General features: G+C 41.9%; 1 protein-coding gene across 1 annotated transcript; it reads right to left on the bottom strand.

Moving 5' to 3' along the window:
- Positions 1-4174: 4174 nt before the first annotated feature.
- On the bottom strand, positions 4175-23570 carry LOC108785244 (solute carrier family 22 member 20-like). Its single transcript, XM_018554288.1, has 10 exons — positions 23188-23570; positions 20440-20543; positions 17588-17742; positions 14380-14548; positions 14150-14273; positions 13538-13653; positions 10127-10341; positions 6834-6942; positions 6524-6727; positions 4175-4256 (listed from the first exon to the last, which is right to left on the bottom strand). The coding sequence occupies exons 1-10, from the start codon at positions 23560-23562 to the stop codon at positions 4175-4177; spliced, it is 1653 nt and encodes a 550-aa protein (XP_018409790.1). The 5' UTR covers positions 23563-23570.
- Positions 23571-23949: the final 379 nt, after the last annotated feature.

The following is a 23949-nucleotide window of genomic DNA, read 5'->3' as shown; positions in this document are numbered from 1 at the left end:
TTGTGTTTTCACAGGTGTCTCCAAAGCCAAAAAGGGTTAGAACCAATGTCAGATTTGTATTGTTGTCTGTGTCTCTGCTAAGGAGGTTAGCCCTCTCTACCGTGTTTCCCCGAAAATAAGACGCTGTCTATTTTCTATTTTTGTCTTATTTTCGGGGTAGGTCTTATTTTTTTTTAATGTACAACAATCCACACTTATTCATGCACAACAGTCTACATGTATTCATGTACACAAATATGGTGATCAGGACAATCGGGTGCCGTACCTTTCCAAGAGCAATTTGGTAACCAATCGCTGGCCTGAATGAGCGAAGCGCGCTTTCACTCTCGATTCCTCACAGGCGGAGTGCATTTGGTATCAGTCCGCCTGTGACAGGAGCCGGCGCTATAGAGGAAGCATCAGCTTATGCGGCTCTGCTCCCTCCGCTGCCCCCTCACTTCCTCTCGCGCTGGATTCGTTGGCATCGCTGATTCTCTCCCGCGGCACTTCAATCTCCCCCTTTTGCCACCACCGGCCCTGGGAATGGTCACAACTAGGTCTTATTTTCGGGGTAGGTCTTATATTTTAGCAATTCCCAAAAATAGTACTAGGTCTTATTTTCGGGGTAGGTCTTATTTTCGGGGAAACACGGTATTTATAGTGATAACCACTGTCTCAGGGACTACAAGTGAGTAAAAACCCCCCCAAACGTTTTCACCAGAACAGGAATAGGAGGGGAATCTTATAACAGTGACACTTGTTCCAGTGGCTACTGTCTTAGAGGGGATTTCCCACATTGTGGAGAGTTTTCGTCTCACGTCCCACAGGACAGGGGGTGAAGAGAAATCTTCCAAATGGCATGCAGATGGCAAAAAAAAACTTGACATAGATTGAAAACATTCTCTACTTGATCCAAAATAATAAAAAGGTTTCGGCTTTAGATAAACAGCAGTTACACAATACTAACTAATTATGTGTTTTATTCATGAATTCCCTATTGTTGTAAATTCAAGGATGCAATTTGAGCTCCCTAACATCACAGGATAATAGGACAGAACATATCTTGAGATACATGATCACTCTGTTGCATGGAGAATATTGCAACAAGAGCTCCTGGATGTTGAACCTTAACCACCACTGAATCTGGCATTTAGGAGTACAGAATATGACCTCTGTACCTGTCCAGGGTACCAAAGACTGTACAGTAACTTATACACACAGGCACAAAGTATAGTGAAAATCTATCATTTATAGTGAAAATGTATTAAAAGAAAAGACTCCCTGTAAGAGTGAACCGGTGTTCTCTTACATCACTCAGATACTTTGTAATAAGTTTTGTTCACAAGTCTGATGATCCTTTATTAAATCACTGTGTAGTCATAGCCAGCGCAAACTGCAGTCTTTATTAATTGCCAAATAAATACTAAAGATAAGCAACATATTCTAGAAAAAAAGTGAAATGCAAGGAAATTGTATACAAATCACTGTCATCATTTTACAAAATGAATCAACTTGCTATTAATAAATATATTTTATTAGAATATTCTATTACTCATGAGAATCATGTTGGAGGAAAACATGATGATTAAAATGTTGCGCACAAAGAAATCAGTTTATTGACTCATGTCAAATATGATATTCCACAGATATTCATGTTATGAATGTTTATAGATTTTTAGACAAATTCATAAATACTGCTATCATTTTGACATTGGCTGTACACAGCAATATCTTTGAAGCCACTTGAAAGAGCTGAGAAAGTCTTCTCACTGTCCAGCAATAGTCCTCCAACTTGAGGCTTCACTACTCCTCTAATGAAAGTGGAATACCCCTTTAATGAGATAATCAGGTCATACAATTTGACTGCTACAGATGATGCTGCAAGACAAAATAATCACCATTTGACTTTGGATCCGTCAAGTTAAAGCCCATCTCCAGGCAAACGAAAAAACTACCCTTGCAATGAGGCTACTCCTGCACCACAAAGTTTAAGTACTCACTGTTGTCTAGGGGTTGGAGAAAAGCAGATATACTAACCTTATCCCCCCTCCCTAAGCGGTTGGCTATCTTCTCTTCTCCCCCTCCAATTAGGCTGGTGGAATGCCCATTGGAGTCTCTACGCCTAATGTAGGTCTGTGGAACTTGAATTGTACATGATGGTGTCAGGAGTATTTAGGCCGCTGGAGTGAAGGCAAAACAGGCTGCAGGGGTGGATCTAGCAGCCAGAAGGGTGCCGGAGGGAGTGAGGATCAAGTCAGTATATCTGCTTTACCCCAGCCCCTAGACAAAGAAATGCACCTAACTCTTGCAGTGAGGGGTAGCCCCACTGCAGGGGTAGTTTTTTTGATTGCCCAGAGATGGACTTTAAATGTCTAAAAGACAGAGTTGTTTATATTTAATTACTCTTCTTTAACTGTTGGTGAACATGTTTTATCAGAGTGAAGGATGTCAAATAGTACATTTTAAAAAATCATTTTAAAATATGTATATTGTATCCTGAGTGACGTTGTAAATATAAAGGGGTTAGAAAAATAAAGGGATTATTTTTACAATCAAGTTGTCAGATATATTTGTGTTGCAGTTTTATTTGTTTGCCGAGAGAAATTCAGTCGATAAGGCAGGGACCTGGCGAGTAGAATTGCTGTTTGCATTCCGTAAAATGTTACATTTGACACAAACATTAAAGATTTGGTTCTGAAAAGGTAAAATTGAGCATCTGCGATGTTCGAGTGCACTGAATTCGCCACAAAAAAATGTGCTAAAAGCCGCACAGTATGCATAATTATACATATAGCAGTAACTATGCTCATACAGTATAATTACACGCATTGCTCTTAAAATTCAGCAGGTATTATGTGTATCCTTAAATTATAAACCAGTAAAGGGCTGCTTTATAATTTAGTAATGTATTGTCACTAAAACAATTTATACAGTATGTAGTGATTACAAATTTGAAATAATGTTGTGGGGTTCCTCTTAACCATTATCAAGGCAGGCAACCAGGGTGGCCAGTACGGTGAGGGCCACTTCCTGTGATATACCAGTGCACATGCCTTTTAACATTGGGGAAGGGTACCCCCAAAGCTTACCTCTCTCCTTGCAAAGCACACTTGTGGGAGAAGGGCCTTTTCCCGACCTCTGTGTGCCCCAAAAAGGAGGTTGAGGTAATAGCAAAACGGGGAGGACTTATGGTGGGTGGTCACCTGCCCCCTTCTGGTACATTAGAACCTCTTACCTATTTCCCCAAAGTGTTAACAGCAAAAAAAGAAACACTGATTTAAAAAATCCTTTAACGAAATGAAAACACAAACACATACTTACAACATTTTAAAAGAAAGTTTATCATTGTCTCCAGAAGTAAATCCAGTGTCAATTAAGGCATCCAGAAAGATAATCCATGTCAATCATGGTGCCCGGCAGTGTCATTCCAGTCAGTCATGATGACCTGTCAGCTGCCAATCAGTACACCCCTCACTCTCGCTGCTAAATAACAGATTCCCAGCATTGGAAATAATATGTGACGTCATAGAACAAATTGGGCCACCCAGGATTCCTGGCAGTATTACTGGAGGCATTGGCTTCAATGGTGTTCGGATTTGGGTTTGGTATTTTGGCCAACTTTTTAGCTCGTTTGGCAGAACTGCTGATGAATTGAACACCACTGGCAAGGTTGTAAAGGGGTTAATGAATCAATGTCACAGTGTTCCATAAGAAAAAGTACCTGCAATATTAAAGAGTAATTGTCTCCTTTTCGGTAACAAGTTATATGTGAACACACAATATTCTGGGTCTTAAAATTCTGAAAATATTGTTTCTTTCCCCCATTGCAAACATTCCTCATAGTAAATGTGGCTTAAATACTGAAATATGCCTAGACTCTACCAGCTCTGGGATCATTCACCAAATTCTACAACATGGTACAGGTTACAGACATTCACACTGTGAAAATGTTACATCTCCTCTATTCTTTATGAGGAAAACAGAAACAATACTGCAGGTGCCCTTTCTATATTCAACTCCCCCACTGTTCTCTATTAAATAATTGGGGCATCACAGAGAAATATAAAGAACCCCTGAGCGGTTCTTCAGTCTGCAAAGGACATTGTGTTGACCAGGTATTGATGATGCCGTTACAACCTGTTATAACGCTCCAAAACATCCCTGGTCAGGACTCATCTAGATACTGTGTTGACCATCACGGAATTTCTTTTAAATGAACCTTATAAGTCCAATCTTCATCATCTGAGTCTTCAGAATCTGTGGAACTAGCTTTAATCCTGTGGAGAGAAAAAGCAGAATGTCCGAAATTGGTAGCATCCTATTTTTATATAGGTCCATAAATATGCATGATGGGGCCCCATACCAAAACCATAAAGGGGCGCACTGTCTTGCTAAGCTTTACCAGAAGGCAATTTATCTTGTAGTACTGAATAGTGATGGGCCGAACAGGCCCGAGTTCGGTTCGCATTCAAACATTCAAACGTCCGAAAAGTTTGAATTTGAACTCGAACTCAATGCAAGTGGGGATAGAACTTTCAGATACGATTGTCCCCTTTAAAAGGGGTTATATGCAAGTTATTGGCCCTAAAAAGGCATGGGGGTCCGGGTACTGCACTAGGGGACAGGAATCAATGAAAAAAAAACAAACAACAAAAAAGCGTTTTTAAAGGAGCAGTGGTTTTTACATCACTTAAAGGGTAAGAATAAAAATGAAAAATTCCTTCAAATATCGTGCCTGGGGGGTCCCCATAATCTGCCTGTGAAGTGGTGGATCTGTTACGATGTATACAACTCTGACATCGAACACTGTGTACAACTCTGATATAGAATGCTGTATACAACTCTGATATAGAATGCTGTATACAACTCTGACATAGAATGTTGTATACAACTCTGATATAGAACGCTGTATACAACTCAGATATAGAACGCTGTATACAAGTCAGATATAGAACGCTGTGTACAACTCTGACATAGAATGTTGTATACAACTCTCATATAGAGCGCTGTATACAACTCAGATATAGAATGTTGTATACAAGTCTGATATAGAACACTGTATACAACTCGGATATAGAATGCTGTATACAACTTAGATATAGAACGCTGTATACCACTCTGACATAGAACGCTGTATACAACTCTGACATAGAATGTTGTATACAACTCTGATATAGAGCACTGTATACAATTCTGATATAGAACGTGAAAAATTCCTTCAAATATCGATGTTGTATACAACTCTGATATAGAGCACTGTATACAATTCTGATATAGAACGCTGTATACAACTCTGATATAGAATGCTGTATACAACTCTGATATAGAACGCTGTATCCGAACCTCTGCTCCGCAACCTACCCTCAACCAACTGTCTCCTTCTCTTCAGTTCTGCTCCTGCTGGCTCTGACCTCAGAGTTAAAGAAGAAATCATTCTGTCGCTGATTTGCTACACTGCGACTGCCTGGCAGGCAGGGCCGGATTAAGCGCATCATGGGCCTGGTGTTGAGGATTTTGGTGGTCCTCTTTATGGAAATGTCAGCACTCACTGGGGCCCTCTTCCTCCTGTCTAGGCTGTGATTTGTAGTCTCTTTACAGCTTGGAGTTAGTGGTGGAGTGCCAGGGCACGGTTGCAGCTGTGACCCAGGTAATTCTGCCACTGACTCCAAGCTGTAGAGGAGCTACAAATCTCAGCATACATGATACAGCAATGCAGAGATCAGCGGTGTAAAGCAGGGTGCAAAGGGGGTCACCCACACTTTAGGAAGAACTGATCTAGGGTAATTAATTTATGTTTTATTAAATTTGTCATAACATAATAAATGTGTGAACTGCCTTTGCTGACCATCTGGAAACTCTAGGTGCCAGGTTATTATGCTAACCGATTTATGAAAACATTACAGGATAAGAATTAAGTCTGAGGTCCTTACATACCGGTTCTAGGTCAGGAATTTGAAGTATTGAAGTCAGAGGGTCAGCAGTACAACCAACAACTAGCATTTACACACATCAGATCAGCTACAGCAGCCTCAATGTTACTGTCATAGTAGCTATAGACTAATTCGTATTTTCTCTGTACTGACTGTTATTTAAGGTCCATTTTTGCACACTGTATCCAGTTCCAAGACTTCCATTGTGTAAATTGGTGGCCATTTGAGCTGCACATATCAGATCTTCCATTAAAAATGGATGATGGATGGAAAAATGGATTAGAGATCTATAATTTCATGACAATTTGGTCCTGCCAAATCAAGAGAGTGCAAACAACTCTAAGTAGTTGGGTAGAAGGTTGGGTAAAATAAAAATTGATGGTACCATGACTCAATGTGGTGGGGTTAGAAGAAATACTGATTATATATACAGTATATCTTTTAGAGTTGTGTAAAGGTAAGCAATGTGTTGCTTGTCACTCACCTAGAAGAAAAGAGATTGACTAAGGGCTCCGTCCCAAAGCTAAATGTAACTAAGGAAAAGGTAAACGTTCCATAACTGGGAACTGGGGGGGAGAATGGAGAACTGGCAAAGAGAGAAGAGTAGAACTCACCTGCTTTCCACTTCATTAATAGTGTCAGGTAAATGGGAATCTTTGGTTTCGAACAGGAAGCAGGAGAAAAAGCCTGCGATAATAGGGGTGATTCCGAAGAGCATGGGAAGAATTGTAAAAGAGAAGTCTCCTGTTAGATGTAGAACTGAGGCAACGGCAGAGCCCAGACGAGCATTCATTGCACTAAAACCCATTCCAGTCTGCCTGTGGGTCACAAAAGCAAAGTACATGTCAATATTTCCACTATTTGAGCTCTGCACATATTCATTTACATATTTACGAAGTTACTTACAGGCTATAGGAAGCTTACCTTATTTCTGTAGGGTACAGCTCCCCAGTGTACAGGTACATGCAGGTTATAGCACATGCCAGGAAAGCTTTTCCCATCACTGCCAGGACGGTACACAGCATCTTCATATCTACAAGTAAAAACAATGATAATTATGAACAGACTGCTCTTCAGGGGCGGGTTTTCCACAATCTACAGATACCTCTTGCTATTGCACTAATGTACAGTAAGAAATTAGAAATCTGCTTCCACTTTACCACTAGTATTAGCAATATAAAACTGAGTGTCGCTACTTGCTTGTGACTTAAAAACTAGTGTTTAAAGAAACCCTAGAGAACATTTTTTATTCAGCATTGATATCATGAATGTTACCATATGTTTCAAGTCTTTCTGTAGAAATGAATGTAAATGTGCAATAGCTGAGCGGTGTGGCAGTAGAGACGCCGGCCGCTCACAGCGCTCTCCTCCTCGCCTGTGACACTTTTTCTCCTCCCTGCTGGGACACAGAGCAGCGGCCAGCGGGGAGGAGAGAAAGAATGGATGCACCACTGTATCGGCCAGAAAATTGCACTTTTGGCATTATGCCAAAAGTGCCATTTTCGCCCGATATGTTTCGGTGGCTGATATATCGGTGCAGCCCTGCCATATACGTATCAATATAATATTGATCCCAATCGTGACTGGTGGCCACCAGCAACAATATCCCCAGGATGGTTGATATGATACAGTTTTTAAAGGTATCCAACAATGTGTCTCCAGATAAGAAAACGAGTGTCACTCGTTGTATTTAAGCATAGCATAACCACCAGAAACGATATACGTAGGATGGTTAGTATGACACAATTTTCAAGGATATCCAGTAATGTGTCTCCAAAAGGAAAAACTTTAAAGTAAGTGTATCAGTATGGAATATGACCCCATGCGTTGAAGCGTGATGCACGTTACACCGACATGCATATATAGAGGATGATTAATATGATACCATTTTAAAAGCTATCTAACAATGTGTCTCCAGATAGAAAAACTTTGAAGTAAATAAATTAGCATGCAATGCCACGCCTTGCATTTAAGCATAGCGTAATCACCAGCAATGATATCCTTAGGATGGTTAGTATGATACAATTATGATACAAAAAGATATCCAGCAATGGGTCTCCAAAAGAAAAAACTTAAAAGTAAGTGTATCAGCATATAATATCACTTCATGCATTCAAGCGTGATGCACCTTACACCGACATACATACAGTATATAAAGTGTGTCTGAAAAGTGGATGTTGGTGCACTGGTAGTCAGTGGAGGAGTGCGCGTAAACACAGTGGTGGTCAGTGCAGAAATGCACATCAGTGCAGAGATAGTCAGTGGAGAAGTGACCGCTTGTACAGTGGTGGTCAGTGGGAAAGTGCATGTCAGTACAGTGGTGATCAGGTGAGAGGTGCACAATGGTGCAGTGGTGGTTAGTAGGGGGTTATACATTGGTGCAGTGTTGGACAGTGGAAAAGTAGATGTTGGTACAGTGGTGATCAGTGGAGGTGTGCATGTCAGTATAGTGGTGTTCAGATGAGAAGTGCACATCAGTACAGTGATGATTAGTGGAAAAGTGGATGTTGGTACAGTTGTGGTTAGAGGGGAAGTGCATGTTGGTACATGCATGGTCAGTTGAGAAGTAACCATTTGTACAGCTGTGGTCAGTGGGAGAGTGCACATTGATACAGTTGTTGTCAGTTAGTAACAACATGCTAGCACAGTGGTGGTCAGTGCACAAGTGCATTTCAGTGCAGTGGTGGTCAGTAGAAAGGCGGACATCCATACAGTGGTGAAGTATACTTCAGTGCAATGTTGGTCAGTAGAAAAGTGGCCATCCATACAGTGGTGGTCAGTGAAGAAATATACTTCAGTGCAGTGGTGGTCAGTAGAAAAGAGGATGTCCATACAGTGGTGGTCAGTGGAGACGTGCACTTCAGCGCAATAATGATCAGTAGAAAAGTGGACATCCATACAGTGGTGGCCAATAGAAAAGTGGATGTCCATAACAGTGGTGGTCAGTGGAGAAGTGCACTTTAGTTCAGTGGTAGTCAGTTGAGAAGCGCCCTTCAGTACACTACTGGTCAGTCACAAAGTGCATGTTGTTTCAGTGGCAGTCAATGGAGAAGTACATGTTGGTTCAGTGGCAGTCAGTGGAGAATTGCATGGTGGTGCGGTAGTGGTCAGTGTAGAAATGTGTTCTTTGGAGGGCTGAATGCTAAAATATCTATTTGTCCTATGCATGCTTAGATATACTAGTGTTCTCTGAATGTAAATACATCTACGTGGAAGCATTAAGGGTCTGCCTATTGTTACAAAGGGTGTGGAGACTTCAGAGATTATTAAACAGAAGTGCCATTTTCATTTCACGTAGCAAAACTCCATTAACATCACTTATTGTGGTTGCTTTAGGTGTGGTGTACAGAGGGCATTCTGTTCTACCCTGCTATACAATGATATTTGTCTCCCCACCAGCCCACCCTACATTCTAGTCTATTGACACTCTGTGCAACCTAGCATATAACAGGGTATCATCCCACACTATCATTCTCTAGCTTGTTGGTTTCTGGTAGTTATCATCTACAGGTTAGCAGCTGATGAAAGTAGTAGTTAGGAGGTGGGAGCCTAGTGTTTACTACAGGATGATTATCTCCTTGTTTCATGCTAAGAATGCTGTATATAAAATTATAATTTGTTCTTTAAAAGACGCACCGTATTTTTCCGTCTATAAGACGCCCCCATATATGACACCCAAAATTCAGAAATCAATATTTTAAATGATATAATGCATCACACTTACCTCTGAGTCAATCACTTTATGCTCTGACATGGGCACTGGGCTGACGTCAGGCACAAAAGATTTATGGTTGGATTACAGAGACAAGATAACAGTTTTCCTCCAAATATAAATCTTTTGTACCTGATGTCAGCTGTTGCTGGGAAGAGCGAATTGCAGAGACAAGATAACAGTTTTCCTCCACTCTCCCCAGCAACAGCTGACGTCAGGTACAAAAGATTTATGATTGGAGGAAAACTTCTCTTGTCTCTGCAATCTGAAGTTTCACTCGTAAGGCTAGTTTGCAGTGGTATCGGCACTTTCGGCAGTTTCGCAACCGCAATTCTCCTCTCGGCCCCCATGTATAAGACGCCCCTCTATTTTTAGGTAAACATTTTTATGAAAAAGGAGCATCTTATACACGGAAAAATACGGTAGTCACATAGTTATTGTTTTTTTTTATTATTTCACATCAGTGATTTACTTTAGAAAATGTTATATAATTTAGGTGGGTCACCTTGAGGTATGAAGCCATAAGATATAACCATTATTCCAGCCATGAACAGGGAAGCAAACTGCATGACTCGTCTGCCCACAAAGGTCATCACCAACATCACTAAGAGCTTAGCAATCATTTCTACTCCACCAAACAGCGCCTGAGCTATGAATACACCCAGCCCAAAGTCCTTCAGATCCATGCTCAGCCCATAGTAGGCAAAGTTACTTGAAAACCTACAGGAGAAAAACAAACACTTTATCAGTTAAAAATGTGTTTATTTCTTCCTATTGTACAGTCCCCAAAAATAAGTGTGACTTAATTAGCAATAAGTAGTAGAAGCTAAAATAAAAATTCCATACCTGCGTTTATTTATTGCTGTGCATTCCCCAGGATAGGTGCATAGACAGCTCAGAGATAGGGATCACACTACACAGAAGGCCCTTGACTAGGATAGATTTACAAATCTATGTTTTTAATACGTGGGTGGTGTATTTATAATAAATTTGCAGAGCCATTCTTCTGGCAAAATTGCAGGTACATTCATTCTGTGCGAATCGAGTGTGAATGTGAATTAGCATATTTTCTTTCACAGAGTTGTTATTGGGTTTTTATAGAACACAAAGAACTTATAAAACAACAAGGTGCTGCCACGGAGAGCTAATAAAACCAGCCCAGATAGTCCGGGGAAAATAAAGGTTGGCACAATGAAACATCTACTGCCAAACTAAATGATCCTAAAGGACAGACAAAATTAGACATGTGCGATTCGGACGAATTTCAGCATATTCGGACATTCAGATGCATTTGAATGTCTAAATGAAAATATAACGAATACGAATGTATCCAACATTTTTGAATAAAAAAAATTGTGGATTTTTCTTCTGAATGGATTTAGGTTGTTAAACGTTACAATATTAAAAAAAGCGTGGAGTCCCCTCCCTAATTCATACCAGACCCTTTAGGTCTGGTAGCAAGTTTAGGAAAAAACCCAATGCCAAAAAAAAAAGCATTAGGCCCCCCCTAAAATCCCTTACCAGACCCTTGATCCGAGCAGTAGCCTGGCAGAGCAGGAAAGGGGGGGGGGGCAAGCGTGGGCCCCTCTCCTCCTGTACCATATCAGGCCACATGCCCTCAACATGGGGAGGGGGCTTTGCAGAGGGGGACCCCCTGGCAAAGCACCTTGTCCCCATGTCAATGAGGATAAGGACCCCTTTCCCACAACCCTGGGTCTGCAGGCAGAGGGCCTTATAGGAATCTGGGTGCCCCATTTCATAAAGAGGGCACCCAGATGCCGCCCTCCCTTCTGAATGTTTTTTTATTGTTTCTGTGGACTGTCAAAAGTTACACAAGAAAAATGTCACTTTTTTTTTCTAATGCCACTTTGCTGCAACGAAAATTCGTTCGTAAATATTATTTCAATCATCCAAAATTAATGAGAATTTTGGATTCATCCGAATCCCAAAATGAATTGACATTCGGATCCAAGTCCCAAAAAACTAAATGATGAAAAATCTAAAACAAAATGAACCGATCCAAATTTTTTGCCAGCAAAAAAAACAATACATGAAACAATTAACTTGAATATGGCAAATGGAGGTAAAAGCGTTCCAAAGATCATCTATAATTAACTCATGTAGGTGTTCCTGACATACAAATGAGGAACATGAAAGACAAAAAGGAGGTGTGTGGAGGAGGGGGTAGGGATGAAGGGTCGAGAAGAAAAGACACCAAAAAAAGGAAAAAAGAGTGAGGAAAGAAGAAAAGAAGAGAGGGAAGTAAAGCGGAGTTGGGAGGCTCGAGAGAGTCAGATCATTAAATGGATTACAAAGGGGCCCAAAAAGTGGGCGGTCTGGAATATTGTATCCAAGGCTTTCATGTTGCTAGACATCGCTTGGGTGGGTCCATAAGTATCCCTGTCAGCTTTTCATTGACCAAAATTGACCAATATTTTCTAAATGAATGCTATTTGTGTATTTCTCCAAGTTGAATGTAATAACAGAAACATACAGCATTATGGCCACTAGATGGAGCTGAGGAGCCAAGGAAAGAAGTGGGGGTTATTCACGAAGGAGCCAAAGGATCCAGCCGTAGCGTCACTATATTCACTATAGCCCATACAGCAGCCGAGTGGCCTATAGTGAATAGCCCGTACAGCAGCCCTTCGGTTCGACTGAGCCGAAGTGACATCCAAAGCAGGGCGAACGGCCTGCTGAAGGCCAGCCGTAAGCCCCGCTGATGACAGCTGGGCGGAGCCACCCGTGATCTCACGGCTGGCTCCGCCCAGTTGTAATGACAGATCAGCGTCCCCAAATGACCTGGGAACGCTGATCTGTCATTAGACAAGAACAACTGGGCGGAGCCGGCCATGATGTCACAGCCGGCTCCGCCCCGTTCTAAGACTCTAGCGGGTGGCGGCCAATAGGAAACAGTTGGGCGGAGCTAGCTGTCACTGCTAGCACCGCCCAATTTTGTATTTACTGATTGATTTATTTTTCTTTTTTATAATATCTTTAATTTTAATTTCACTATTTATTTAAAAAAAATTTAACCTTTTTTTTCTCTACGATTTTCACTATTTCCTATACGGAGGTAACGAGCAGAATAGCCCAGCCGAATGCCGCGTTTGGCTCACTTCACTTCAGCTGGGTTATTCACTCGGCTGCCTTCTGCAGCTTTGTGAATAACCCCCAAGTATTTTTTTCCTATGCTCGCTGGTTCTATCTAGTGGCCATAATTATGTATTTTCCTGATATTACTATCAACATGTGAAGAAAATGTGCTAATAACATCAGTTTTTGCCTCCATTCACACAGAAGGAATTACATGCAGTTTTGAAGGATGAATGACTCAGAGCTGTCCTGTGTTCTGTGCACACTTCCTGTGTTACCTCAAGGAGTTTAATTTGCCTTTCTTGTTCTTATCTTGGGCTACAGAATATTTGTTGTCTATGTTGATAGAGATGTGAGTGTGGGAAAGTTTGAGTAATTTTAGTTAAAAACAACTGAGCAGGGCTGACACCACTCTGTTCACAAAAATGCTGTCAGCCTACAACAGGGCTTTGAAACTGAGTGCATTGCTGTCAGATCAATAAGACATCTTTAAAGGAATAAAACACATATTGCAGAGATTTATTTGCCTTGCCCCACACCTTAATGGCAATTCATTTGAGGACTCATTTGTATGTCTAGAGAAATATTTAATGTGACGATAGCACTCTGCCAGTAACAGCTTTGTCCATCATACATCATTACCTGAGCAAAGCTAGGCATTTTCTTCAATGAAGCTTATTTAGAAGCAATCAGATCAAATTTTAGCTTCCATCACTTTAGAGTGGAGACAACAATGGAAAATACTTGCTGCTTGGCTGCTATGAGTTGCTGCACTTTTGGCTTACCCTATATAAAAATTCTGTTAATTTTTAAGACTTACCAAACTATAATGAGACTCAGGGACATACGCCTCATAGCTGGGGTACGAACGAGGTCAAACACAGAGTGTGATTTGCTTATTATCAGGATATCTTTCTGCATCTCAGAGCACAACATCTATCAGAAGAACAAGTGCAATGGTTATGAAGATTGTCCGACAATAATGTCAGCACATGATGGATCAACATTTACTCCTTGATGGTAGAATATCATGCTGATGTAAACTGACTGACTTCTAGACTATAAAGATTTCATATTTGACTTTCATTGTATTTTGATTTTTACATCTACCTATAGTGGAGAAACAGAAAGCTTTGTGCATCCACTTGATGGAACTTGATGTTAGAGAGTTCATCTTCAGGATGCAGTTCTGTTAAGGGATAAACCTTCTGCCCAGATCTACGCTGGGTGAGTGTCATACACATAGCATTCCCGCCAGTAGATGGAGCTGAGAAGCATAGGAATGTCCTATGCTCCCTGGTTCCATTTAGTGGCAGGAATGTAGTGTGAACAGCATTCTCCTAGCATATGGCTGGGTGGTAGACTAATAAATTGGTCCCTTAGTGTCTAGTATCCAAATTTTCCTGTTATCAGAAGTATCTTTTTTCTATACCTGTGCAGTCAATTTATCTCCTTCTCTGTGCTTCCCGTTAACAGAGGCAACTTTTTGAATGTATTTCAGAGCTTTTTCTGGCTCATCCCGGAGAATCAGCCATCGAGCAGATTCTGGTAACCACCTATATGGAAAGCAGAAAGATTGTGGGGGTGTTATAACACTTTCATTTCTTGTGAACATCATCTGCCAATTTCCAAATCAGGTAAATATAACCAGTGAGGTCTTACCAAGAATAGATGAAGAAGATACAAAATGGAGCTGAGACAGCAAACTGAAGCCATCGCCAGTCTCTGATCTTGTAAGCCACAGCAGACAGAACCAATTGTCCAAATGAGTATGAAAAACCAAAAAAGTTTCCAGCCAGCATGCGACCATGTTTGGGCATCCATTCTAATACTTGGGGAATAATGCGATAGGTTAGAGTCCAAGAACTTTGGATGACATCATGTAGACACACATTCTACAAAATATTTGAGCAGATTCATTTAAAACTAAACTCCAGGCGGACATATAGAAGACCTTCATGTAAAGGGTCAGTCCACTTAAACTGATATTTCAGTTTTCGGTAAATGCTGGAAAGTTAGACCTATTAATAATTTCTTATCAATCTCAGATACCCTATTGGTGAGATATGCTTGCCTGCTTCTGTACACTAGGAATGAGCTTGGGTTAAGACAGAACACAGTCAAAACCTGAGCTCATCTGAACGCGGAAGCACCATGGGCCAACCGCCCAATCATCTGCAGGCTGGGGCATTCCCTGCCCTGCAGCTACATGTAAACTAAGGGGTGGGATATTTCTGCTGAAATCATTGACCTCATATGACCACATCCCGCTACTAGCCACAGCTGATTGGGAGGCATTAAAAGGAGCTTCCTTCCATGTTCAGAGGAGCTCAGGTTCAGGGCCAGGTTTGGTCTGAACCTGATCTCTTCTCTACTCTACACATTCTGTGGTCATCATGAGATGGTGGTTCCATGTGGAGAATGCAAAATGAGGTGCTGGAGCATTTAAATATGGACAAGAACACTTAAAACTCATATGTGAACAGGAACCAAGCTTGGCGTTATGGCAGATAATTATTAGTAAAAGCATTTTTGCATTCAGCTGGCAAAATCGCCTGGGCCTGTCTGGATATCAGCTGCCTTTGCCCAGGAGGGGCAGCTCTGTAAGCCGATCACGCTCAACTGCATTGCACAGTCCATGTAACACTAACAGCTTCCTCTTAGAGAGGAAAGAGTGGAGTAATGATCTCAACAGTGTGCTGCTGCTGATTCACTGTCCAAACAAAGGCTACTTGACCAGACAGAACTAGTCAAATGCATTATACTAAGAAGTGAGGTCTAAGGTAGTGCAGGACCTGAATGTACAGTCTGTCAGGGTTACCTGGATCACAAGAATGGATAAACATAAACTTCAAATCCTTTTACAGGAAAGACAGTTCACATATAATCAGAAGCGTCCCGAGGCCGGGTGTCACCTGGAGCGGAGACCGGGTGAAACCCCGCATTGACGTCATCGCGAGTGCGCGTGACATCACCACGTGCGTGGGCGATGACATCATCGTGCATGCATGGTAGGGTTGCACAGATACCAAGTACAGTACTCGGTACAAGTAACGAATACATGTACCGATACTTTTGAGCTCCAAGATTAGACTAGAGAAAAATTCAAAAATTAGGAGGCAGCTGTCATTTGTAAGGAGCACACGGAGCTCCCGGGATTTGTACATCTCTGTTTTAATGTACAATTTTGTTTTTATAAATATAAATAAAGTGATGCACAGATACCAGTTTTGTGAGTACGAGTACTGGTACTTGCCGAGTACTTACAAGTACGAGTACTGATACATTTTTGTTTATTGTCATGTGACAGAATTTCTAAAACAATACAGACTAATGATTTCAGGACAGTGGTGGAGCGCCAGAGCCAGTTCCCAGCTGTAACCTCTGCAACCCTGGTAGTTCTCATGAAAATGCCAAGTATCTGCACTGGTACTCGAAAAGTATCTGTGCATCCCTAATGCCTGGTCATCTAATTGATGCTTGCCGGCACACATCTTGATGATGGACGCCGCACAGAGAGGAGGGAATGTTCACCCGGCGGGATGAGGTATGCCGCCGGGTCCCCTCCGCTCTCCTGACATGACTGTCAGTCATTTTGATGTCACCGCTCCAATGGTGTCACCCTGGTGCTGACCGCTCTTGTGATGCCACTGCATATAATATATTTCAACTGTGTAGGTAAAAGTGTTCTTGGAGTTCAGGTTTAATTATGTAAAACTTGGCATTCTCAGATTTTTTCCCCTTGTGCTCTTGAAAATGACTTTATTCAAGCAGATTTCGCAGCGGGTGAATTCACAGATGCTGAAAGACATCAGAGCCCGCTTGTCATTTTCATTCAACAGATTTTAATAAACCATATTAAAGGAGAATTATGAGTCCAGTGATTTTCACTCAGCCTCATAATCTGAGCCGACCTGTGACAATGAAACTGTCACAGGTCGGCTCAGTAGATAGGGAAATGAGCGAACACATACCGTCGCTCGCTTCTCGATCTATCCCTGCAGAGAGCCATGGCTGCACTCACGGCTCCCTGCAGGGATTCCCCCCCTCCCCTGTCCGATCCTCCAGCGCTGAGTGGAGGAACGGACGGGGGAGGGGGCGGGCACAGCTGGCTCTGCCTCTGGATAGGCAGAGCCAGCTGTCAATCCCACGGCTGGGTGGATCTCGACAGCAATGTTGGGATCCATTCTGGCTGCAGCGGTCTCAGTATACCGCAAGCTGTTTCACACTATGTAATGAGCTTTGGGTCACGGGAGGATGCTAGTTTGTGTCCTCCCGTGACCCTTAAGAGAACTATGGGGAAAAGCCCTGACCCCATAGTTCTCCTTTAAAGGTAGTATTTAATTCTCAATTTTTTTCAATAGTGAATCCAGATAAAACAAATACACGTTGCCCAGCAAAGTATTTCTTTACATTTTTCTCAAACACTTACAGTTAATATACTTCCAAATAGCTGCTCCAACTCTCTCAGCTCAACTTCCCTAAACTTCCTGTCCAGTACAAGATCACAAGGGAAAGAGCAGCCTCCAGCAGCTATCCATTTACTGGCTTAGAGAAGGGAGGAAGGATGAGCAGGGGAGTGCCTTATCTTGCTTTGTCTGTGTGTTTGTAGAGACACACACAGCTTACTAGCACACACAAGGGTGACTCTATAGGACCCTGCAAGGGAACGGAGAAGCCCTAAAACAGGATATCAGGGCCAGTGCTCAGAGGATCAGCTGATTCTGCAGGAAACTAAAACTTTTAAACATCAAGAAGCAGCATCTATTGTAAGTGATTTAATCAGCATCTGAAATAGCTTAACATTTTACTTAAAGTACCATATATGATGGTTCAGAATAAAATATGTGTAATAAGTCATTGTACTTACTTAAAGAGATGCTATTGACAGAGATAGCAGAGGAAGCAACACCACACAGGAAGCGGAATGCGCAGTAAGCATCAAAGGTTGGCAGAAATGCAGCACAACTACCAGCTACACCCATTTGTAAATAGGACCAGGTCAGGATCTCCATTCTGCCCACCCTAGGAAACAAAGAAATGCTTTATCAGGATGAAACACTGATCAGTAGAGAAATATAGGATCATGTATGCAATATATAGACAGCTCTGTCAACAAGCATTATCAACATCTGATGATTGTTACTCCTTATACAAGGACTTAGCACCAACAGAGATGCCAATTTCTTCCCCCTTTCCAAGTAACAAATGGGGTTTTGCCTTTTCCATTTGAATGCATACCGAGTCAACAGAACTTTTTCTTTCCAGGCTGTGTGAACTGTTTAAGTATAATGAGAGAGCATCATTATCTCTCATATTCCATCCTGTCCATGCAGCATCTGCTGAGCACAAGAATTGATTCAAAGTTTAGGGTAAATTATCACCTTTAGAGCTAAACTACAGGGTGACTTTAATCCCTTGCTACTGAGAAATGTTACCGCTCAATGGCAAAATGCAGAATACAGTTACCGATCTATCTTTCTAATGTAAGATGATTCCACATTTATGCATGTTTGTGTAGCGCTCACCCCCGAAGGAGACGCTGAATGCCCGGTTCATCTCTATTCTGTCTAGTCACTGGCGGAACTACCAGGGTCGCAGCCGTCGCAATTGTGACCGGGCCCTGGCGTTCCGCCACTTGGGGGGCCCAGCGAGGAAGAAGAGGGCCACCCCCGAGATCTTGCCGACCTCAGCATCTACGCTTGCGCACAGACCAATATTATCGAGGGAACCGGGATTTATTACAAAGTATTTTGTTTAAATCGTTAATCGTGACCGTTAATTATATTCCATCCGTCATTCACTGCCATGCATGGTATATTATTAACGGTCAAAATTAACCATTACAAACGAATGCCGGTTTCCTCGTTAATCTCGTTTGTACGTAAGCGCAGATACTGGGTCGGCGTTCTCGACAGAACACCGGCACTAAAATGTTAAACAAGCGGCTGCCTGAGGTCCCACGCTTGCTGGAGACCTCGGCAGCCTTCCTGTTAACCATGCGGTTCTAGTTACGCCGCTGTGTCTAGGTGTAATGCTCTGGACTACAAAATATATCGCAACACAGTCTAGGGTATGTTGTTCAGCTGCCCACCGATTAGCATTAACCGCCCTTCTTTTTGTGCCCACAGACTGATGTCCACTCCAGTAGTATAATATAAAATAACGATTTATTGAACATCTTCACTGGGGAGAGAGGATATGGGGGTTCTATGCTTCCAGGGTAACTGACAAAAGTCCAGACTCACCAGACCTGGTTGGCATATCAGTGTAAATCCACTTGGGAGGCAGGGGACAGCAACTGATGTAGCAGAGAAGCAGGATGGATACAGACCCTCAAACAGGAAAAACACTGGCCATACTACTGAAGTCCTCTTAGTTCCAGGGTACTTCAAGAGCCAGCATTGGTCCTGGGTCTCTTCCTCTATCAGCATCACAAGCCACCTCCATGTTGGAGGCCTCAGGCCTAGCTTGGGGGGCAGGCTGAACAGCACCCAGCCCTATTCCATGGCTGGTCCCGGGGTGCCCTGGTGTAAATAAGCCCCCCTGCCCGCATTACCAGAACCAATGCCCCAGGGCTTGTGGGGAAGAGGCCTTTGTTTCCATTGGCACGAGGACAAGGTGCCTTTCCCGGGGGGATCCTTGATAAGCACCCTCCCAGTGCCGAGGGCATGTAGCCTGGTATCGCAGGGAGGGGGGCGCTCGCTCGTCCTCCCCCTTTCCTGCCCTGCCAGGCTAGTGCTCGGATCGAGGGTCTGGTGGGGAATTTTAGGGGGGACCCCACGTTTTTGACCCCATGTTTTTGTCCCCCCATTTTTGGGGGTGGGGTTCCTCCTTAAAATTCATACCAGACCTTAAGGGCCTGGTATGACTTTGGGGGGGGGACCCCACACACTTCTTTTTTTTTTACTTGGGGTCCCTCCTAAAATTCCTAGCAGACCTGAAGGGCCTGTTATGGCTTTTAAGGGGGAACCCCACAATTTTTTTTATAGGGGTCCCTTCTAACATTCCTACCAGACCTAAAGGGTCTGGTATTGTCTGGAAGGGGGACCCCACGTTGATTTTCTTCTTTTTATTTTCTTTTAAAAAATGTTTTATTATTTTCTTAACTTTTTTCTTTTTTTTACATTTACATAAATCATTTTTACACATTTTCCCCCCCCTTTTGTTTACATTTTTTCTATTCTGCTCACTGCCTCGGAGCAGAATAGTCGAGCCGAATGCCTCTCGGCGGCATTTGGCTAGTCACTCACTGCCGTTCGGCCCCTATGAGAATAGGGTGTGAGTCAGCAGTGAGTCGATCCAGATGTTGGATCGGCTGAGTCGACCTGTTTCTGCACTTCGGCTGAAGGCAGCCGAAGCCAGCCGATGTATGGCTGATTGTAGCCGATGTATGGCTGAAATCAGCCGTACTGAGCTGAAGTGTATAGTCGAACGGCATTCGGCTCAATTCACTTCAGCTCGGTTATTCACTCGGCTGCCTTCGGTTGTGAATAACCCCCTCAGTTAAACTATAGTGTTCGAAGACCAATATGAAAATTATATCACAACCAGTGCCAATACGTTTTTAATTTTTTTTAATATAAGAGTCTACAGGACTCAAGTAATTGTTGAACACTAAGATGCTTGGTTATAGAACACAATGATATGTGATATCATAACCATACAGCCTAATCACATGAGCATGTAGTATTATACTCAACAGCATGTGACATGACTTACTTGTCAGCAAGGCTGCCAAAGACTAGAGCTCCCAGCAGAACGCCTGTCATGTAGATGGAACGCGCTATCTGCTTCAATGAGTGATGGTTACAAACCAGATTCCACTGTAAGAAAAGGAAAGTATATTAGAGGATGTTCACCTTATAGCACAATAAATCTGCCATGTATTGTGAATTGCGAGAGCAGGAAATTAGCATTTGTTTCTTAAAACTGAAAAGCATGCACCAAAAATGTCAAAAAGCAAATTCTTTGGCACTATGGAAAGTAAGGTTGTTTTACTGAATGATGGTTAATGTGTCAATTATTCCTATCAAGATTACTACTATTTTTGGTCAGCACCTTTTTCCCTCACGCCCATATGCAACTGTTTTACTAAATGCATGATAATGGTATATTAATAAATACTGCACTTCAATCATCCTTATACCATACTAATTAACGCTACAATAACAAATTGTTTAACGTTGTCCACTTCTTGGTGATTACAAACAATATCAATGTGTCCTTCGCTGATATTACGCATATAATAACTCAATGTAACACATCTACGTGAACATAGTGAAAACAATCCATCCAATCTTTGAAGTCCAGTGAATCCACAAGTATCCAATAACACATATTCATGTATCCACATATCCCAAAAAAACACCACGGGTGTTCCCCTAAATTATAGGCACTCATCAAAAGATGTTGACCAACTTAAGTATGGTCATACAATGCTATTTAGATAATCCCACTGGCTTGCGACTGCTTCCCTTCCGCATTTTTCCTTCGACCCTCTGAAACATTTCAGAGGCAAAACAAAGGCTCCAATAGTGTAAAAGTAACTAACAAACACTCCGGCTACCTCTGTCACCCCATGTTTGCATGGTAACACATAAATTGCAGTGTGGTGCATTGTTTTTCTATTAATTTTTTATGGCACTCCACACACTGTAACACTAGCTGGCAACATTAATGGGCAATGCAATCGCACTGCAGTGCACAACAACCCACATTTGCATTGTGGTGTGCCGAGTTAAAAAAAGGGTCCTGTATAATTTTTAGGGCATTGCCATGCTGTTCATACTGAATGAGCTGCCTTAATGCAACACATTAACACACAACATAATTCACTTTATCATGTATATGCTAATGCACCACAATGGCCCCCAAAAATGTGACTGGACCCTACAAAAACAATTGGATTCTACTTTTCACTTAGACACTTAGATCTTTGTCAATGTAATTATCTACTTATTAAGACAACAATAATGCACAAAATGCAGTAACCCATAGCAACCAGACATCAAGCATTCTGACTATTCTGAAAGACAAATAACTGCATTTAAGTTTTATATTTATTACATCTGTTGATTCTGTTATTTCTAGTGACAAGTAATGCTCATGCCTTTTACCAACATACTGTGTGTCTATGCATATTATGTAACTTCTACTAATCTAATCTCTTCACACTGTTTTACTTATCCTACACATGTGATCTTCATTCATCTTCTATCCCATTTACAGCAATGAAATCACTTATTCCTTGCTTATGTCAGATTTAACTAACCCTCTACATTTATTCCAGTCGATCACACTTACTTATAATGTATGGAATTAAAGAAATTGAACCCTTGGCTTGTGACCTTTACTCTTCCTCCTTACCCTAATTAGGGTCAAATAAGAAGAGTCATGGCTATTAGCTATATTGCTCTGGGCTACAATAAAATATGTGTACCAGCGTCCCTTAACGCTTCTAATACCTACTATTTAATTTAACTTGATAATGAAAATGAAAAGCAAAGGGATTGCAAATCTGGCAACTACTTCAGGGCCCAAAGAGTCGACCCCAATTGAAGAAAGCTTTTCTCTTTACCATTTATTGCTGCAATGGAGGTACATAGCTACCAACTGTCAAAGATGTTGAGGGCTGTCCCTCTTCTGGGACTGAATCCCTCTGTCCCTCTTTCCTCTTCAGTTGTCCTTTTTTGGTTTGATGTGTAGATTGCTACCGGTAAATGTAATATTTAACTACCAAAAGTGTTCTACTACACTAAACCTTTCATACAACTTCTAAAAAGCCATGTTTTTTTTTATTTAAGTGTTGGTGAAAAGAGTACCTATGGGTGTAACCCATCATTTTTTGCACATCAACTTTTTGTGGTCTGCATACATGGGTGGCATGGCAGGTGGGTGTCCTTTGCTTTCATACTATGTGCTAAAAGGTACCCCTCAACTCAGAAAGTTGGAAGGTATGAAAGTATTCTCATAATATATTTACTGATTATAAGAAGTGTTCATGCTCACAAGGTTTGTTAAACCATGCAAGGCATGTGTATGTATGTTTGGTGTTGTTAATAATGTGTGGTGTGGGGTTATTCACATTTGGTAATAGGGCTTAGAAGAGCTTAGGCATTCTCTGCCACATACACTAATATACCTTTAGTTGGCGCAATGCAGAAAAAGAGACAAAACCCCTTAAAACAGAGATGGTTCAGTCCGATTCGTTGGGCCTTATGGTCTACCTCTGCTACCCACTGCCCTGGAAAGAAATAGACTCTAAAGATTTGTGGTCATCATCTTTTTCAGACTGCTTGGTACTGCAGGAGTTGCACTACAAGCATGCTGAACAAGTTAGTTCACAATTCCTTTGGCATGTCAGCAGATGTCTGGCAAGACCATGCCCTTTCGTAAGCACAACACATCACACATCTTAACTGCGGGCTGCTTATGACTGTTGTTCTAGGTATAAAACAGGTTTCATACCTCAGTAACAATGGTAGAGGAAAAGACACTTCTGTCATAGGTCCATCCATCCCTGCAAGATTCAGTGCTCTTTTTTTCCCACTGATGTTCTGTGGCATTGGGCAAAAATCCTTTGACAATTTGGTACTGGGCACACCTCTGTGGCTTTCTGTCCTTGTCCAGTGGGATGTAGAAATCAAAAAGCTGTGTCTCATCTTGGCTGTTCCAGACTCTGGAAGAAGGAAGTTTGCAGTGGTGATCAGGCACAGCTCCAGTGAAGTTCTGTAGAAGGTTATGGCAAGATAGCAAGGCCACAGGTACCAAAAGAAGAATAGTGTGCAATATCTGAAAGCACCCAACTCCACCAATAGACACCAGGATATCATTAAAAGCCATGTGAATGTGGTCCCTGTAGAACAATGCAGTGCAACTGCAATGTACAATGGTATGAAATAGGACGATCACTTTCAGCTGCGCTTTATACAGATGTGGGGGAGCAATTGTGTAATTTGAAATGATGCTTGTGAAATTACTTTTATGTTATATGTTGTTCCTGCCCATCAACTCCCTCCCCTCACACCACGTCCTAGCATCACATTCTGCACATCCTTTTTTTCACCTATCTACGTGTAGCTTTGGCCACAGCTGACTGTTCTGGTCACACCCTTTGTACTCCCCATGTTACAATTCTGAGATTGTCAATCTTGCTTTCTGTAAAACACATTGTCCCAGAGCATGATGAAATGAAGATTTTGGATCTAAGGGACAAAGAGTTAAGTCAAA

The sequence above is a fragment of the Nanorana parkeri genome, unplaced genomic scaffold (genome assembly GCF_000935625.1).
Source record: "Nanorana parkeri isolate BGI_ZX_2015 unplaced genomic scaffold, ASM93562v1 scaffold153, whole genome shotgun sequence".
NCBI classification, from domain to species: Eukaryota; Metazoa; Chordata; class Amphibia; order Anura; family Dicroglossidae; genus Nanorana; species Nanorana parkeri.
Note: the sequence above shows the minus strand (reverse complement) of the source record. Positions and strands in the feature narration are given on the sequence as shown.